The sequence below is a fragment of the Hypanus sabinus genome, unplaced genomic scaffold (genome assembly GCF_030144855.1).
Source record: "Hypanus sabinus isolate sHypSab1 unplaced genomic scaffold, sHypSab1.hap1 scaffold_117, whole genome shotgun sequence".
Classification (NCBI taxonomy): domain Eukaryota; kingdom Metazoa; phylum Chordata; class Chondrichthyes; order Myliobatiformes; family Dasyatidae; genus Hypanus; species Hypanus sabinus.
In genome coordinates this window covers 957431-975533 of record NW_026779229.1, presented here as the reverse complement: position 1 = coordinate 975533, position 18103 = coordinate 957431, and the positions used below count along the sequence as shown (strand labels likewise).

The window sequence follows — 18103 nt, the reverse complement described above, 5'->3', positions numbered from 1 at the left end:
GGTGAATGGCCACTCCCTAGTGTGAACTGACTGGTGTGCCATTAGGGTGGATGATTGAGTGAAACCCTTCCCACATTCTGAACAGGTGATCGGCCTCTCTTCAGTGTGAACTCGCCAATGTACCTTCAGTTTAGATGAGCATGTGAATCCCTTCCCACATTCTGAGCAGGTGAATGGCCTCTCCCCAGTGTGAACTCGCTGATGTATCGTCAGCTCGAATGACCGAGTGAATCCCTTTCCACAGTCTGAGCAGGTGAACAGCCTCTCCCCAGTGTGAACTCGCTGGTGTACCTTCAGATAAGATGACCGAGTGAATCCTTTCCCACAGTCCGAGCAGGTGAATGGCCGTTCCCCAATGTGAACTCGCTGGTGAGCCATTAGGTCAGATGACCGAGTGAATCTTTCCCCACAAATTCAGCAGTTGAGCAACTTTTGCCCAATGTGAACTGACTGGTGTGTCCACAGGTGGGAAGACTGACTAAATCCATTCTCACGCACAGAACAGGTGAATGGATTGTCCTAGTATGAACTTGCTGATGTATCTTTAGTCGAAATGACCAAGTGAATCCCACAGTCTGAGCAAGAAGGCTGATCGAGTGAGTCCCTTGCTCCAATTATTAAATATCTTGATAGAGACAGCAAAGCTGGTGTGTTCTGTTTGAGATTCCTGTAGACAAATTCCTTGTCATTTTTAACCTGTAAAAAGATTCACAAAATCCATAAATGGGTGTAGAACAGCATTTCAGAAGAGATCACTTGAGTTGTCAAGGTGTGATCTGGAATCACACAGTTACAGTGAAGTTCAACCCAAGTTGGAGATAGAAATCATCTTCTAACTGGGCACTGTGGTGGTATCTGGAATGACCATCAAACTCACTGAAGCTCCTCCTGACTCTATAAGAATGGGGCATTTCTGCCATCTCCAATCTGTGACTTGGCTCAGTTTGACTCTCTACATGGGTATTATTCTGTTTCTACTGAGCTGCATGGGTAGCTGGCCCCACAGTAACTGAAACACTCTCATGCAAATAGACGGCAGTGTATTCCACGCACCCACCACTCTCTGTGTAAAAAACTTACCACTGGCATCTGCTCGGTATCTATTTCCAAGCACCTTAAAACTATGACCCCTCGTGTTAGCCATTTCAGTCCTGGGAATAAAACCTCTGGCTATCCACACGATCAATGCCTCTCATCATCTTATACACCTAAAAAATGCTCTAAACATAGACAAGGTAATTAAACATTGCTTTGAGGACTTGTTGGAAGTATACAGAATTATGAGGGTACAGATAGGGTAAATGCAAGCAGCTTTTTCCACTGAGTTTGGGTGGGATGACAACTAGAGTGCATGGGTATGCAGGGAATGTGAAAATTTAATGGGAACATGTGGAAAAGCTCTTCACTGAAATGGTCGTGAGAGCGTGGCATGAGATGTCAGCACAAGGGGAGCATGTGTGCTCAGTTTCACCATTTGAAAAAAAGTTTGGATGGGAGCCTGGATGGTAGGGGTATGGCGGGCGATGGTCCCGGTAGAGGTAGTTGCATAAGATACCGTAAATGTTTTTTTTAGCATTGACTGGATGGGCGACATAGCCTGTTTCTGTACTGAACTCTTCCATGTTTCTGTGACAGAGAAGCTGGCCAAACTTGTTTGGAACGAAAAGGTAGGAGCCACAATGGAGCAGCAATGCCTGGTGCTTCTGGGAGCAATTCAGAAGCTGAGTGATCGATATGTGAGGTCTGAACAACATCTGACTGGTGTCAAGAAAACAAACTCGCCCTCATTGTCACAAAAATAAGGGAACTGGTTGTGGACTACAGAAGGAATGGAGACAGGCTAACCCCTATTGACATCAATGGATCTGGGGCTGAGAGGGTGATCCTCAGCATAAACATCACCAAGGATCTCAAATGCTCTGTAAGTACTGGCTGTGTTGCAAAAAGAGCACAGTAGCACCGCTTTCTCCTCAGATGGTTGACGTTGCTTGGTATGGGCCCCAAATCCTAAGAACTTTCTACAGAGAGACAATAGAGAGCATCCTGAGTGGATGCAGCACTGCCTGGTATGGGAACTATACTTCCCTCAATCGCAAGACCCTGCAGAGAGTGGTGCAGACAGCCCAGTGCATCTGTAGATGTGAACTTTCCACAATTCAAGAGATTTACAGAGACAGGTGTGTAAAGAGTGCCCAAAGGATATTGGGGTCACAATTCACCACAACCACTAACTGTTCCTACTGCCACCATCCAGGAAACAATACCACAACAAAAGGACTAATAGGCTTTGGGACGTCATTTTCTACCAGGCCATCAGAATGATTAATTCATGCCGATACAATTGAATTTCGATGTTATTTTGACCGTTCTATGTATAAACAATATATTATAAATTACTATAAATTACGCATTGCTCATTTAGACGGAGAGTAACATAAAGATTTCTACTCCTCATGTATATGAAGGATGTATGTAATAAAGTCAATTCAATTCGACTCAATACTCCCTCTCCACTATCTGTTCTGTCACTCTGGCACCCATTTCCCCTACAACTTATTTTAAGCATATCACCCTCCCACCACACTAGCTCCAGCAAGCCTTAATACCAGGATATTAGTCCCCTTCTTGTTCCATTCCCGTAACTAATGAATCCCCTATCACTTATTTGACTTTCCTCTGCCAGGTAATCCCCCCAACAGTTTCTAAAGTGGTCCACCTGCTGTTGTGTGGGATGTCCGCAAGAGTACTCTTCCATGGCTGTTTAACTTCATTCACCTGCCTGACTCTCACCCAGTTTCCTGTGTCCTGCACCTTGGGTGTAACTCACCTCTCTTCATGTCACATGCATCACCCCCTCTGATTCCCAGCTGATCCAGAATTCATCAATTTCAAGTCCCAGCTCCTTCAAGTTCAGGGCTACAAGCTGCAGCTGGATGCACATCTTGTAGGTGAGGGCATCAAGGACACTAAAGGTCTCTGCACCTTCCCTCCAATACCCCCTCTAATTTCTAATGACCAGTGTGCACATAAATCATGTACTGTGCATATTTTTACCCAGTGACAACATGTACACAGTGATTTTTATATAGTGAGCTATTCATTTTAACAGCTAGCAAATCACTGTCGATAAGAACTTTGATGTCCTCTGGGTTTGTTCAGGTTCATCTGCACTCTCACACAAACTATGTAGCGGGAGTGTAACGGGTAATGAAGGATTTTCTTACCAGAGCTTTTGCACATTGTCTATATGTGGTTTGCTTGCTAAACTATGCTTTAAAAAGTCAGATTTCCAAATATCACTCCACTTCTTCCCACTTGTAAGTTCTACAGCAACTTTTGCATCGCCACAATACACACAGGTATCACCAGTTTCTATATTGGGTATAAACATTTCCCCCGAACCCTCTTGAGGAATTAAGGATATATATTAAAAAAATCATTTTGAACCTATGTAACTTCTGGCTAAAAGAATAATTGGGACTGAATAGGAATATTTGAACCGAAGTAAACACTGTCTTCAGTGGTTATCTAAGGCATGCTCATTACCAGTTCTCTGTGGCTTGCAGAGTGACACACTGAGAGATGATAACATTATACACTGCACCCTCGTTAGTTGATAACATTATACATTGTCCCCTCTTTTGAGTAAAGGGAGGAGGACTCACTGTCAGGAATGCGGCTAGATGGACCCAAACACAGGAAGTAGACTAGGGGGGAGGACAGGATGGGGATACCATGGCATTTAAGGGTAGAGCTGGGGTTCAGGTATATAGAGTGTCAGGCAGGCAGAGCGGAGCGGGCTCCCGGAGTTCAGGCAGGCAGGCAGGCAGGCAGAGTGAAGCAGGGTCCCGGGGTTCAGGCAGGGAGGCAGAGCGGAGTGGGCTTCCGGGATTCAGGCAGGCAGGCAGGCGGGTCCCCAGGGTTCAGGCCGGCAGGCAGGCACGTCCCTGGTGCTCAGGCAGGCAGGCAGGTCCAGGTAGCTAGATAGGCTGGCGGGGAGCCCTCTCTGGGCGGGCCACATATATCCCGGGTAGGGCCACCTCCCAGGCAGAAACACCAGAGGCCTGGGCACAATGCAGACCACTAGGCAGGTGTGGGGCACAATCCCAGGTTTCGGGCGGAAGAGGAGGACGGGGCAGAACCCCCGCCAGGCAGCGGAACACCGGCCAGGCCTGCCCGACGGAGGCAAGGGATAGTAACGGGCAGAACTACTGCCGGGCAGCAGCAGGTCGGCTGGACCTGCGCGACGGAGGCAAGGGGTAGGAACGGGCATAGGTCCAGGGTGACCAACACAACAGCCATGATAGCAGGAAAATCGGGAACGACCAGCAGACAGCGCGACCGCACGAACAAAACAAACGAGCAGAGAAGGGGGACCAGCGCATGGGAAGAAAGGTGGGGGAGAGGACCAACCTGGCCGTACTGGTACGGGCAGAGAAGCATGATGAAGAGAAGATCTGAGCCCGGGCAGGGTAACAGAATGCAGAGAAGAGTTCAGAACCAGCAGAGAACAGGAAACAGAACAAAACAACCACCCACCTGATCCCAGACCCAAGACCCCTTATAAGCACCTGCAGCTCAATGAGTTACAGGTGTGACTCCTTGCGCCAAAAGGGTCCTAACTAGTTGACAGGTGACGAGAGGGACTACTGCAGGACCCGGAGTCCGGAGCCCTCGGACCGGATCGAGTCTCGGAATGCGAATTACGGACCGGACCGGACCCCGACACTTCCTGATAAGGACAGGAGTAAGCATCTGTCTGTAATTAAGTCAGGGCCTTGCAAAGGGAATAACTGATAAGGACTGGACAGTACATCCATCTGTAATTAAAACCTTCATTTAGCAAACTCTCTTATCTAATTAAGTTTGGAGACAACAGACTTGGTGGGCGTACCAGTTCAAAGGACATTTTGCAATAGTAATGTATGGCTCTTACTATGTATAAATATACAACTGTAACCTGAGTAAGTCAGTCCACTTGTCAGATGGTGGCAGTGCTTATGTGCCCTCCCTTTGACAATAGGGTCTCAAACTCCTGCAGGAAAATGTGCGATAAACTGTGGTGACGATAAGAAGCTGGTCTCCCGAGTTTTATTCAACTTTAACATTTGGAGTCACGAACACGATCCCAATACAGGGAGTGCCAAGCAGATGGGCTGAGTAAGCGGCTGGACCACTCTGGGGACTGCGGAGACCGACTCTATGCCCAATAGTTATTTTACCTTTTGTCGCTCTCCGTTAGTTCCTTCGGAGGTGGGGTCCCTCTCCCAAGGCTGATTGCATACCTTGAGGGGAACCAGAAAGAATCTGTTGGGAGACTCGTTTAAGGTAGTCAAAATTTTACTAAGTGGGCAGGAGGCGGCTCCCAGTAAATTTTACTAAGTGGGCAGGAGGCAGACGAGCCTGGTAAATTTACCAAATGGGCAGGAGGCAGACGTGCCTGGTAAATTTATCAAATGGGCAGGAGATGCCAGCCGGGACAATTTTTAATTGAGCAGGAAGCTTCATCCCAGGTAAATTACTTAGAGAACATGGGTCAATTGCAGTCAATTGATACAAGTGGGCCTGGAGCAGCCCTGCACAATGTCTAAGAGTTTTTCAGACAAGGAAAAAGATTTGTGAATGTTGAGTGCAGCGCTGAATAGGAAATTGGGGAACAAACTGTGGCCACTGGTGGCGGAGGGGTGGGGTGGTAACATGGGAGATTACCTCATGAGAACCGTCCGGATCACAATGAAAGAAGGACAGACTCTCCCATCCATTCTGCAATACCACCTCTAGCCCGTCTGGATCACAGTGAAAGAAAGACAGACTCTCCCATCCATTCTGCAATACCCCCTCTAGCCCGTCTGGATCACTGTGAAAGAAAGACAGACTCTCCCATCCATTCTGCAATATCCCCTCTAGCCCGTCCGGATCACTGTGAAGGAAGGACAGACTCTCCCATCCATTCTGCAATACCCCCTCTAGCCCGTCCGGATCACTGTGAAAGAAGGACAGACTCTCCGATCCATTCTGCAATACCCCCTCTAGCCCATCCGGAGCACTGGGAAAGGACAGACTCTCCCATCCATTCTGCAATACCCCCTCTAGCCTGAGGAAACTTTTTATGAGGATGGAAGCTCTTTTGTGGATCCAGCAGGGAAACGATGCGATAGTGACGGACAGTGAAGTAATTGAACAGGCCTCTTTTGAAGCAGCTGTCTCTGCCCAGAAGGCTGAGCTGTTTGCTCTGACTCGTGCCTGTATCCCAGCAACAGACTAAAGTGCAAATGTTTACACACACTCCCGTTATGCATTTGGGATTGTACATGACTACAGGGCTCTCTGGGAACATGGGGATTCCTGACTTCCTCTGGCCACCCCATTAGTAATGCCACCTTTGTAAACAGCTTACTCACCACTCGACAGCTACCTCGAGTTTTGACGATTATTAAGTGTGCAGCCCATATTGGGAAATTAGTTGATTACATTAACTGATTCAGAATTGGCTTGCCCGCAGAAAGCAGAGGGTCAAGGTGGATGGAGTACATTTGGATTGGAGGGTTGTGACGAGTGGTGTCCAACAAGGATTGGTTCTGGGACCTCTACTTTTCATGATTTTTATTAATAACCTGGATGTGGGGGTAGAAGGGTTGGCTGGCAAACTTGCAGACGACGCAAAGGTTGGTGGTGCAGAGGAATGTTGAAGATTGCAGAGAGACATTGAATGATTGCAGAACTGGGCTGAGAACCGGCAGATGGAGTTCAACCCGGAGAAGTGTGAGGTGGTACACTTTGGAAGGACAAACTCCAAGGCAGAGTTCATAGTAAATGGCAGGATACATGGTAGTGTGGGGGAGCAGAGGGATCTGGGGGTACATGTCCACGGATCCCTGAAAGTTGCCTCACAGGCAGATAAGGTAGTTAAGACAGCTTATGGGGTGTTAGGTTTCATAAATTGAGGGATAGATTTTAAGAGTCGCGATATAATGATGCAGCTCTATAAATCTCTAGTTAGGCCACACTTGGAGTACTGTGTCCAGTTCTGGTCGCCTCACTATACGAAGGATGTGGAAGCATTGGAAAGGGTACAGAGGAGATTTACCAGGATGCTGCCTGATTTAGATAGTATGGGTTATGATCAGAGATTAAGGGAGCTAGGGCTTTACTCTTTGGAGAGAAGGAGGATGAGAGGAGACATGATAGAGGTGTACAAGATATTAAGAGGAATAGGCAGAGTGGACAGCCAGCGCCTCTTCCCCAGGGCACCACTGCTCAGTACAAGAGGACATGGCTTTAAGGTAAGGGGAGGGAAGATCAAGGGGGATATTAGAGGAAGGTTTTTAACTCAAGAGAGTGGTTTTTGCGTGGAATGTACCACCTGAGTCAGTGGTGGAGGCAGATACACTGGTGAAGTTTAAGAGACTACTAGACAGGTATATGGAGGAATTTAAGGTGGTTGGTTATATAGGAAGCTGGGTTTGAGGGTCAGCTCAACATTGTGGGTCAAAGGGCCTGTAATGTGCTGTTCTATGTACACGTGTACTGTGATGACAGAGTTTTAGTGAGAAAGAGCCCAGTGAACATACCTGTGTCCATTATGACTCTGTCCTTGGTTGATTGTCATCTGCTTGTCTGCCGTCCGGGTAGAAGAAAGCACCATCTGCTGGCGATGACCTGAATTACACAATAAAACAGAGCGTGTCAGTTACCCTGCCCTTCATAATTTAAAACACTTCTGTAAGATTGCTGCTCAGACTCTGACATTCCTGGGAGTAAAGACATAGAGCGGACATTCTCTCCCCAGAACGGAGATCTCTGGCCCTGACAACAGACTCGCAAATCCCTGCACTCTTTCCACTTTAACCAAGCCTTTTCAAACATATAGCGGCCAGAACCATAGTTTGTACTCCAAACACAGTCTCACCAATGACTTATACAATGGCCCAAGCCTTTACAGTTCGAACGACCCGGTTGCAATTCCCACCACTGCCAGTAAGAATTTGCAGGTTCTCACTGTGATCGCATGGGTTTCCTCCGGGTGATCCGGATGCCTCCGTCAGGTTATTTGGCCATTGTAAATTTTCCTGTGACAAGACTAGGATCAAACCGGGGGACTTAATAAGCAGCACGGCAGTAGTCGGGCCATAGCATCACCGTAAATCCTGACAAACGTGCTGTGTTTCCAGTGCTACCTAATGACATGATCGGGCTGGAGATAACCGGAGGCCCCGTGACTCAGCCCCATTCGGCGGAGCCTGATCCCCCGTCCAATGGCATTGATCCACTCACAATAAAAGACAATAGACAATAGGTGCAGGAGTAAGCCATTCGGCCCTTCTAGCCAGCACCGCCATTCACTGTGATCATGGCTGATCATACACAATCAGTACCCCGTTCTTGCCCTCTCCCCATATCCCATGACCCCACTATCTATATCTAACTCTCTCTTGAATGCATCCAGAGACTTGGCCTCCACTGCCTTCTGGGGCATTTCCACATATCCACTACACTCTGGGTGAAAATGTTTTTCAGCATCTCAGTTCTAAATGGCCTACCCCTTATTCTGTGGCCTCTAGTTCTGGACTCACCCATCAGCGGGAACATGCTTCCTGCCTCCAGCGTGTCCTATCCCTTAATAATCTTATGTGTCCCAATCAGATCCCCTCTCATCCTTCTAAATTCCAGTGTATACAAGCCCAGTTGCTCCAATCTTTCAACATATGACAGTTCTGCCATTCCAGGAATTAACCTTGTGAACCAACGTTGCACTCCCTCAATAGCAAGAATGTCCTTCCTCAAATTTGGAGACCAAAACTGCACACAATACTCCAGGTGGGGTTTCACCAGGGCCCTATAAAGCTGCAGAAGGACCTCTTTACTCCTATACTCAATTCCTCTTGTTATAAAGACCAGCATGCCATTAGCTTTCTTCACTGCCTGCTGTACCTGCATGCTTGCTTTCATTGACTGATGTACAAGAACACCTAGATCTCATTGTACTTCCTCTTTTCCTAACTTGACTCCATTTAGATAGTAATCTGCCATCCTGTACTTGCCACCAAAGTGGATAACCTCACATTTATCCACATTAAACTGAATCTGCCATACATTTGCCCACTCACCCAACCTGTCCAAGTCACCCTGCATTCTCATAACATCTTCCTGACATTTCACACTGCCACCCAGCTTTGTGTTATCAGCAAATTTGCTAATGTTACATTTAATCCCTTCATTTAAATCATTAATGTATATTGTAAACAGCTGTGGTCCCAGCACCAAACCTTGCGGTACCACACTGGTCACAGCATGCCATTCTGAAAGGGACCCGTTAATCGCTACTCTTTATTCCATCTACAAACATTGCCTCAAAGCCATCAATTGGAAGGATGGGCAAAAAAGTGGCAGATGGAACAAAATGTTGGGGAATGTATGATAATGCATTTTTGGTAAAAGAACAATAGCGTAGAATATTATATAAATGGGGAGAAGTTTCAAACATCAGAGGTATAGAGGGACTTAGGAGTCCTCGTGCAAGGCTCCCAGTAGGTTAATTTACAGGTTGTATCTCAGGGAAAAAGCAAATGCAATGTTGGCATTTATTTAAATAGGAATAGAATATAAAAGCAAGGAGGTAATGCTGAGCCTTTATAAGAGACTAGTCAGCCACACTTGGCGCATTTCCAACAGTTTTGGAAACAGTTTTCAGTATAGATGTGTTGTTTTTGGAGAGTCCAGAGGAAGTTCACGAGCATCATTTCGGGAATGAAGGGGTTAACATACGAGGATCATTTGGCAACTTTGGGCCTGTACTCACTGTAATTTAGAAGAATGCGTGGGGATCCGATTGAAATCTACTGGAAGGATTAGATAGGATGGCTGCTGAGGGGATGTTTCCGATGGTGACGATATCCTGAACTAGAGGGCACAGCCTCAATATTGAGGGGCAACACTTTAGAACAGAAGTAAGGAAGAGTTTTTTTTAATAGCCAGAGAGTAGTAAGTCTGTGGAAAACTCTGCCACGGACTGCAGAGGAGGCCAAGTCCGTGCGTATGTTTAAGGAATAAGTTGATCGTTTTGCTGTTCCGTCTGGGCTTTTAAGGATATGGCGAGAAGGCAGGTGTATGGGGTTAAATGGAATCCGGGATCAGCCATGATGGACTAGCGGAGCGGACTCGATGGGCTGAATGGCCTGATCCAGCTCCTCTGTCTTATGGTCTGAGGTTGAGGGGCTTGGAAATGCTGGATGTGTTGATAAATTGGTTTGGCCATCTGCTTCGCGGGAGAAGCCAGCAAATACTGAAAGATGGTTTAACCCTCTGACTGGAGACCAGTGGATAGCGGGATGCCCCAGGGACCGGTGCTGGATCTATTGTTGCTTATCATCTATGTCAACGCCTGGATGATTTAATTCCGGCAATGTTTGGCTTTGGTTCGGCGACAGGTAATTTACATGTGCATTTACGTTTGCATTAAATTGATTTACAATGACTGTAGTCAGAGCTTTTGTTGTGAACATACCACGCAGAAATTGACCACTCAGCCCATCGGTCATTCTGCGCACACAGTGAAATGATGGTTTTCGTTTTGTAATACTTACCTGCCGCTTTCTGTAACTGTTTCACCACCCCCACCCCGAACCGTTCTCGATGTATCGAGGCCTTAAGCAAAATCAAAGTCTTTGCTTCTGCATGACGCTGAGGAGATCAGCTCAAAACACCCAGAATAAACAGTCACAAACAGGAAAGAACACGCATTCATCTGAAATGACAAGTTTGGAAACGGAACCCGAGTTGGCAAAAAAGCTTTTCACACGCTGGTTTTGAAATCGTAACCTCTGGTTCGAGAAGTGTTTTTAACCTGGGCATAAACTATGTAAAATCTCACCCGTGCAGACGGTAAACTGCGGGATCACTGACACCACCACCGCCAGAGGAGGGTTACAATAGAAATGGTGACTTCTTGATCAGCGATCCGAAACACAGACAACGGGCTGATTGGGAATAAAGATCCGGAAAAAAAAAGCAGAAGCTGAGTTAGTCTCACCTCAATTCACCAAGAATGTTCTGTCTCCGTGTCGGTATATTTTCAAGTCGTTTGCTGCTAATTTCATTCCAACCAGACCAGCGACAGATATTTAGAAGCAGCGGGGGAGGGGCCGGGTTGTTGTTCTGGGAGACTCACAGCGCGATTTTCGGTGTCCAAGCTGCTGCCTGTCCGCAGGGCGGATTCTCTGCTGAAACCACACAGACCAGTTCGACACTCCACTTCAACTGTGCACAAAGGTGGATTAATGTTGTATTTAAGTATTTCTGTTACAGGAAAATAAAACAATAAACACCCGTTGATATATAAAAGGAAGTTCCCCAGTGTCTGCAATCTGAATGACTACTGGTTATAGTTGCTACCAGACTTTGTGAGATTCCAATATTTAATTTTACTCCAAGCTCTCAACATTTATAGTTTTAATATCATTTTTTTTCCATTTAAATAAATTGATCTTTGGCCTTCTCCACTGCGACTGTCCGAGTAGTAAAACAGCAAAATCTCACGGTCACTCTGCTATTCTGAGTAGTTAGTTTGTATTTTGTGTGAGTGCGTTTGTGTCTCTGTGCGTGACTGAGAGAGAAAGAGGGTGACAGGGAGAGGGAGAGGGAGAGAGAGAGGGGGAGGGAGAGAGGGGGAGAGTGTGAGAGAGAGTGAGAGAGGGGGTGAGAGGGGAGGAGAGAGGGGGAGGGGGGGAGAGAGAGAGAGAGGGGGAGGTGGAGAGAGAGAGAGAGATTCATCAGCACTGACTCAGTACAAACCACAGTAGAAAATGTGTATGACAGAAGGGAACGTCGTCGTTTCTTGTAACGTATTTGGTCAACAATTAATTTGCTAACTTGACTGAGAGAAATGATTCTTAAGGAGTCCATTTAGAATGTGCTGACACAGAAAGAACGTGCAAAGCAACTTGCAGGGCAACGTATAAACCAATTTGCAAAATCAGGATGAAACAATAGCTTGCTGATTAAAGAAGCGATACGGGTAACGGGAAGACATGCTTAACGGTTGAACAATAACGGTGTTAATGCGCTGAGGCTGATAAGTGGGCCAAAGGGGTAATCACATTTGTAATTTTGTAATGAGATTAAAGAAGAATGTAGGGTATAAAAAACTGTGCAAAGTGTAATTCGGCACTCAATCTAGCAGGAGCTGGTTGGGTCCGACTCTGCAGACTCGAAAAATAAAGTTTACCGTTCTGCAAATTGCTGAGACTCAGTGTGTTTCTGACAACGTGGGGGCTCGTCCGGGATCCACACTCCGGCCGCGGTGGACACGAGGAAGGACATCGGAGACGGTGCACCCCGCCGAGTTTGGCGGTCCCTGACTCCTTGCTCGTCGCTCCAGCGCGGCTTGAGCGAGTGATATCCGGACAGCGCAGAGCGGTAAACGGGGAGAAGGGGACAGTACCTGGTACTGGAAGTCCCCAGGACGCACCGGGTAAGTGCCTACTATTATAGTAGAACGGTGCGGGAATAAGTAAGGACGGAGAAGACCGGGATCGCTACCCGGGGGTCCTCCTGATTAAGTAAGAGCGGAATAAGATGGGAGGGGGTGGCTCTAAAAAGAAAGAGGAGACGGAGAAGACCGGGACCATACCCGGGGGTTCCTCCTGATAGCCCCCTCGGTAGAATGTTTGAGAATTGGGGATGTGGAAGACTAAAAGGGAAACAAAAGAAAAAAATGATACAGTACTGTTTAATTTGGTCGAAACAGCCGATAGAAAAACCTGCGGTCTGGTGGCCGCGGCTTGGGTCTGAGGAGGATTGGGTACGACAAGCCTTAAACATTTACGTTAATTCAAAACCAAATGTAAAACCGGAAGAAATTGCTTATGCTTTTTGTTGGGCTCCCTGGCCAGGAGTAACAACAAAGAGTTTTAAATTGGGCATTAAAGGGGAGCGGAAGTGGGACCCACTCGATCATTTACCCCCTCCCTATGTCCAGCCTTCTGCGCCCCTTGCGGGAGCAGAGGGAGAACGTGAAGAAAGTGAAAAAACAGAAGAAATAGACCCGAAGAGGGAAGAGAGGGATGTTAGGGAAAAAGCAAAAGCAAGGATCGAAACAAGGAGTGTGACAGGAGCAGATAAGAAAAAGAAAGACGAATTAAAAAAGGAAGAGGTACAGCTGTGTCCCCTTCGAGAGGTTCCAATGGGAGGAGAACGGGGAGGAACAGGATTTGTAAACGTCCCTCTGACAAGTACCGAAGTACGAGGATTTAAGAAAGATATGAAAACTTTATTAGAAGATCCAATGGGACTGGCAGAACAGTTGGATCAATTCTTAGGACCTAATGTTTACACTTGGGAAGAAATGCATGCGATTATGGGAACGCTATTTTCTGCACAAGAGAGGCAAATGATACGACAAGCTGCAATATCAATTTGGGGAAGGGAACAGCCGAATGAGTTACCGGGGGACCGGAAATTTCCAGTAAACGACCCACAGTGGGACAAACAAGCAGAAGAGAGAAGACGGCAATATCCCATTGCCATGGAAGGGAGGAGGGGATTACAACCTGTAATTGAGACATTAGTATCAGATGGACTCCTGGAAGAATGTATGTCACCCTTTAATACCCCCATCCTACCGGTCCGAAAGCCCGACGGCACGTATCGAATGGTTCAAGATCTGAGAGGCTTAAATGCGGTAGTCCAAACACGATACCCGGTAGTGCCTAACTCCTATACATTAATGAGCAAAATACCTCCTGAACATGAATGGTTCAGTGTGATAGATCTAAAAGATGCCTTTTGGAGTTGCCCGTTGGAGGAAGGTAGCCGAGATATGTTCGCATTTGAATGGGAAAATCCCTTCACTGGGCGGAAGAAGCAACTCCGGTGGACCGTCTTGCCCCAAGGGTTCACGGAGTCCCCAAACCTATTCGAACAGGTACTGGAGCAAGTATTGGCTGGATTCCATTGTACCGAAAAGAACCAACTATTACAGTATGTCGATGACCTACTACTATCGGGACCAGCAGAGGAGGTAGTGCGAGACGATACTATAAGACTCCTGAATTACCGAGGAGAAAAAGGATTGCGGGTGTCCAAGAAGAAACTGCAATTTGTCGAGAAGGAAATAACATATCTCGGACACAGAGTCAGTAAAGGGCACCGCCAAATAACCCCAGAAAGAATAGCGGGAATAACTAAAAATACCGCTTCCCAGGACAAAGAAGGAAATAAGACAATTTCTGGGCTTAGTGGGCTATTGCCGGATTTGGATAGAGAATTATACCCCCCTGGTGAAGTTTATGTACGACAAATTGGCAAAGGAAGACCGGGGAATAATCAGCTGGACCGAAGAAGAAGAACAGAAGTTCAGGAAAATAAAAGGGCAACTAATTCGGGCCCCAGTATTAACACTGCCAGCACTGGAAAAGCCCTTTCAGCTGTATGCAACAAACAATGAAGGAACTGCGTTAGGAGTACTAACCCAAGAAAAAGGAGGAAAGCGGCAACCTGTGGCCTTTTTATCAAAAATGTTAGACCCGGTATCCCGGGGATGGCCGACGTGCATACAAGCCGTAGCGGCAGCAGCCGTACTAGTAGAAGAAGCACGGAAATTAACCTTTGGGGGAAGAATGACGGTTAGCACCCTCTTAGCCCAAAAAGCTCAGCGGTGGTTGACGGACTCTCGCATACTGAAATACGAAACCATTCTGATGGTCGGGGATGATGTAAGCTTTGAAAGGAACAATAGTTGTAACCCGGCACAGTTCTTATACGGGGAATCAACAGGGGAGCCCGACAAACATCAGAAGGCGAGTGGAAGACCCCCGACGGACGGCAAGTACTGAATAAGGAAGTAACTCGTCATATACTGCAACAACTACACCAACAAAGCCATTGGGGAGTGCAAGCTATGTGCGACACTATCCTAAGGGACTATGTTTGTAAAGGGATATTCACACTAGCTCAACAGGAGGTGTGGGGCTGTTACACCTGCCAAAAGGTAAACAAGAAAATGATGCGTGCCACCCATAAAGGGGGACAAACACTAGCCGTCCGACCATTCCATCGGATCCAAATAGACTTTACGGAACTACCACAAGTTCAGAGATGGAAGTACCTGTTAGTAATTGTGGATCACTTCACTAGGTGGGTGGAAGCATTCCCAACCACTAAAGCGGACGCCCCTACAGTGGCACGGATCCTATTAGAAAATATAGTCCCGAGATATGGAATAATGGGGTCTATTGATTCAGATAGGGAAACACACTTTGCCTCAAAAACACACCAGCTAATCTGTGACGCCTTGGGAATCCAGTGGAAGCTGCACACCCCCTGGCACCCTCAGAGCTCAGGAAGAGTTGAGAGGATGAACAGTACTTTGAAGACGCAATTGACAAAACTAATGATGGAAACCAAGCTACCCTGGACCAAGTGTCTACCCCTGGCCCTACTAAGAATCCGCACGGCTCCTCGAAAAGATATAGGAGTATCCCCTTATGAAATGTTGTTTGGCCTTCCATATTGGAACAAGGTGGAGGGCTATCCTTCCCTGCAAGGGGGAGATGTCTTTGTAAGGGACTATTTACAGGCACTGTCTCGTTCTTTTGCAGAATTGCGCAGGAAGGGGTTACTCGCACAAACCCCACCTCTGGACTTCGCACTCCACCGAACTCAGCCCGGTGACTGGGTCCTGATTAAGACTTGGAAGCCAGAGAAGTTACAGCCGCAGTGGGAAGGCCCATTCCAGGTGCTACTGACCACCGAAGCCGCAGTAAGGACAAAAGAAAAAGGGTGGACCCACGCCGCGAGAATCAAGGGACCCGTAAAGCCCGAAGAAGGTGCAGAATGGACTTGCGTCCAGGGAGAAGACCCGATGGTGCTAAAGCTCAAAAGACGGACAGCATGAACTTTGGGACTGTAATGTATATACTGCTATTGTTGAGAAGCGCTGAAGGGGGATGTGATAAGCGCAGGACGACGGTAAGGGTGGGCATGACGGTTTTTCCAGGGTCCTTTGTATCACACTCGCATGTAAACGAGAAATGTTATGACTACAACAAAAAGGAGGAGTATGTGGAAAGTTTAATCTAACCAACTGCTGCTTAAAGATAGATGACATCGGAAAGGTGGTTCAAAAAAAATATCAGATAAAATAAGGAAACTGGCCCACGTGCCGGTACAGACCTGGAAGCCGCTGGGGTATTGGGACTGGCTGGACGGATGGTTGAAAGGAGGCTGGTGGCGAACCGCTTTAGGGGTTATAGGAGGGGGATTGATGGTCCTCCTTCTACTACCATGTCTGATCCCCTGCTTGCGGGAGCTAGTAGCTAGGGTGGCAAGACAAGTCATGCAACCAGGGGCCCCAGCTGATCCTGTTCAGGTACTCCTACAAAGGGAAATAGAGCTAGAGGAAGAAGCCTATGTAAACCCGTGGCAAAAGCCCAACTGATAGCACATTCTAAAAAGAAAAAGGGTGGATTGAGAGAAATGATTCTTAAGGAGTCCATTTAGAATGTGCTGACACAGAAAGAACGTGCAAAGCAACTTGCAGGGCAACGTATAAACCAATTTGCAAAATCAGGATGAAACAATAGCTTGCTGATTAAAGAAGCGATACGGGTAACGGGAAGACATGCTTAACGGTTGAACAATAACGGTGTTAATGCGCTGAGGCTGATAAGTGGGCCAAAGGGGTAATCACATTTGTAATTTTGTAATGAGATTAAAGAAGAATGTAGGGTATAAAAAACTGTGCGAAGTGTAATTCGGCACTCAATCTAGCAGGAGCTGGTTGGGTCCGACTCTGCAGACTCGAAAAATAAAGTTTACCGTTCTGCAAATTGCTGAGACTCAGTGTGTTTCTGACATTGACCGTGTCCCTTCTCCTCTTGTATTCCCTCCCGACCCCGATAACAGCCGAGCCCCGCTGTAAACGCTCACTGATTTGCAGAATCGGAGACAAGATTTACCTCTGATGTCGATACCGGACGGACGGGCGATCCCAGATGACAAACATGCCGACCATGCACCGAGGATTCAGTCTGTACTGCTGCTGCCGATGCTGTTCGGTTATACAGTGACAGTCGCTGATTACAGATCTGGATGAGCCGGGGTTAATGCGGCAGGGCGCCGTTCTGATCCCTCACCTCCTCGCCGGTCTGGTACAGGTCGATCAGCGGGAGGAGAGGGGACCAGGACAAATGCAGCAAACACAGACAGAACTACAGAGGCTTTGTGAACCTGCAAGTAGTTTCTGTCTGGATTTCCGTGCAGACCTCACTTTTCCTCCTTATTCCTCTGACGTAACCAGCGGGGCGGAGATTCTCCGTTTTATTCAGCCAGTCCCAGGCTGCCAATTTGATCCGGCCGGGTTGAGGCTCCACCCTGTGTGTGAACGGGACTGTCCGGTTTCAGGTGAAACACTCCACACCCTTCACAGCTATTTCGGGGTTGCATTCTTTAAGATGTGTCGGAGCGGGAGGATTAACGTAGGAGGAGTGGAAGCAACAGTCAGAGAAAATGTCACGGCAGTGCTCCGTCAGGACAGACTGCAAACAGGACTAGTGATGCGTTCTGTGTGGATACAGCACCTCGCACTTGTCTGCAGTAAAATCCATCCACCAGTTGTACAGCTGGTCCAGATCCCGCTGGATTCCAACAGTCTTCCTTGTTGTCCACTGCATCCCTACTACTGGAATTATCCATAAATGTGCGGATCCGGTTCGCCACATTATCATCTAGATCAGTGACATAGATGTCAAACAACAGCGGGCCCGGCATCGATCCGCTAGTCACAGGCCTTCAGTCAGAGAGGCAGTCACTCTCTCGCTTCTCCTGCAAAGCTAATACTGAATACAATTTACTACCTCTCATTGAATGCCAAGACACTGAGCTTTATTGACCAGCATCCTATGCGGGACCTTGTCAAATATCTTGATAAAGTCCATGCATGCAACATTCACATCCCCGCCTTTATCCACCTTAAATTACCCTTAAAAAGCTATCATATGTATTAGACAAGACATAAAGGTTATAAAACTGTGCAAACTCTCCGTAATCAACCCTTGTCCATCCAAATACTCATATACCCGACCCCTTAGAATACCGTCCAACATCT

General features: G+C 47.2%; 1 protein-coding gene across 1 annotated transcript in view; it reads right to left on the bottom strand.

The window, feature by feature from the left end:
- Positions 1–17766, bottom strand: part of LOC132386457 (NACHT, LRR and PYD domains-containing protein 3-like) — a 94553-nt gene extending 76787 nt beyond the window's left edge. Inside the window, exons 1-4 of the mRNA XM_059958748.1 lie at positions 17584–17766; positions 10584–10680; positions 7572–7659; positions 5223–5285 (exon numbers count right to left, since the gene is read on the bottom strand). Of these exons, the coding sequence (XP_059814731.1) occupies positions 5223–5285; positions 7572–7659; positions 10584–10680; positions 17584–17766 (431 nt within the window). The remainder of the gene's footprint in view (positions 1–5222; positions 5286–7571; positions 7660–10583; positions 10681–17583) is intronic.
- Between the last annotated feature and the right edge of the window lie 337 nt (positions 17767–18103).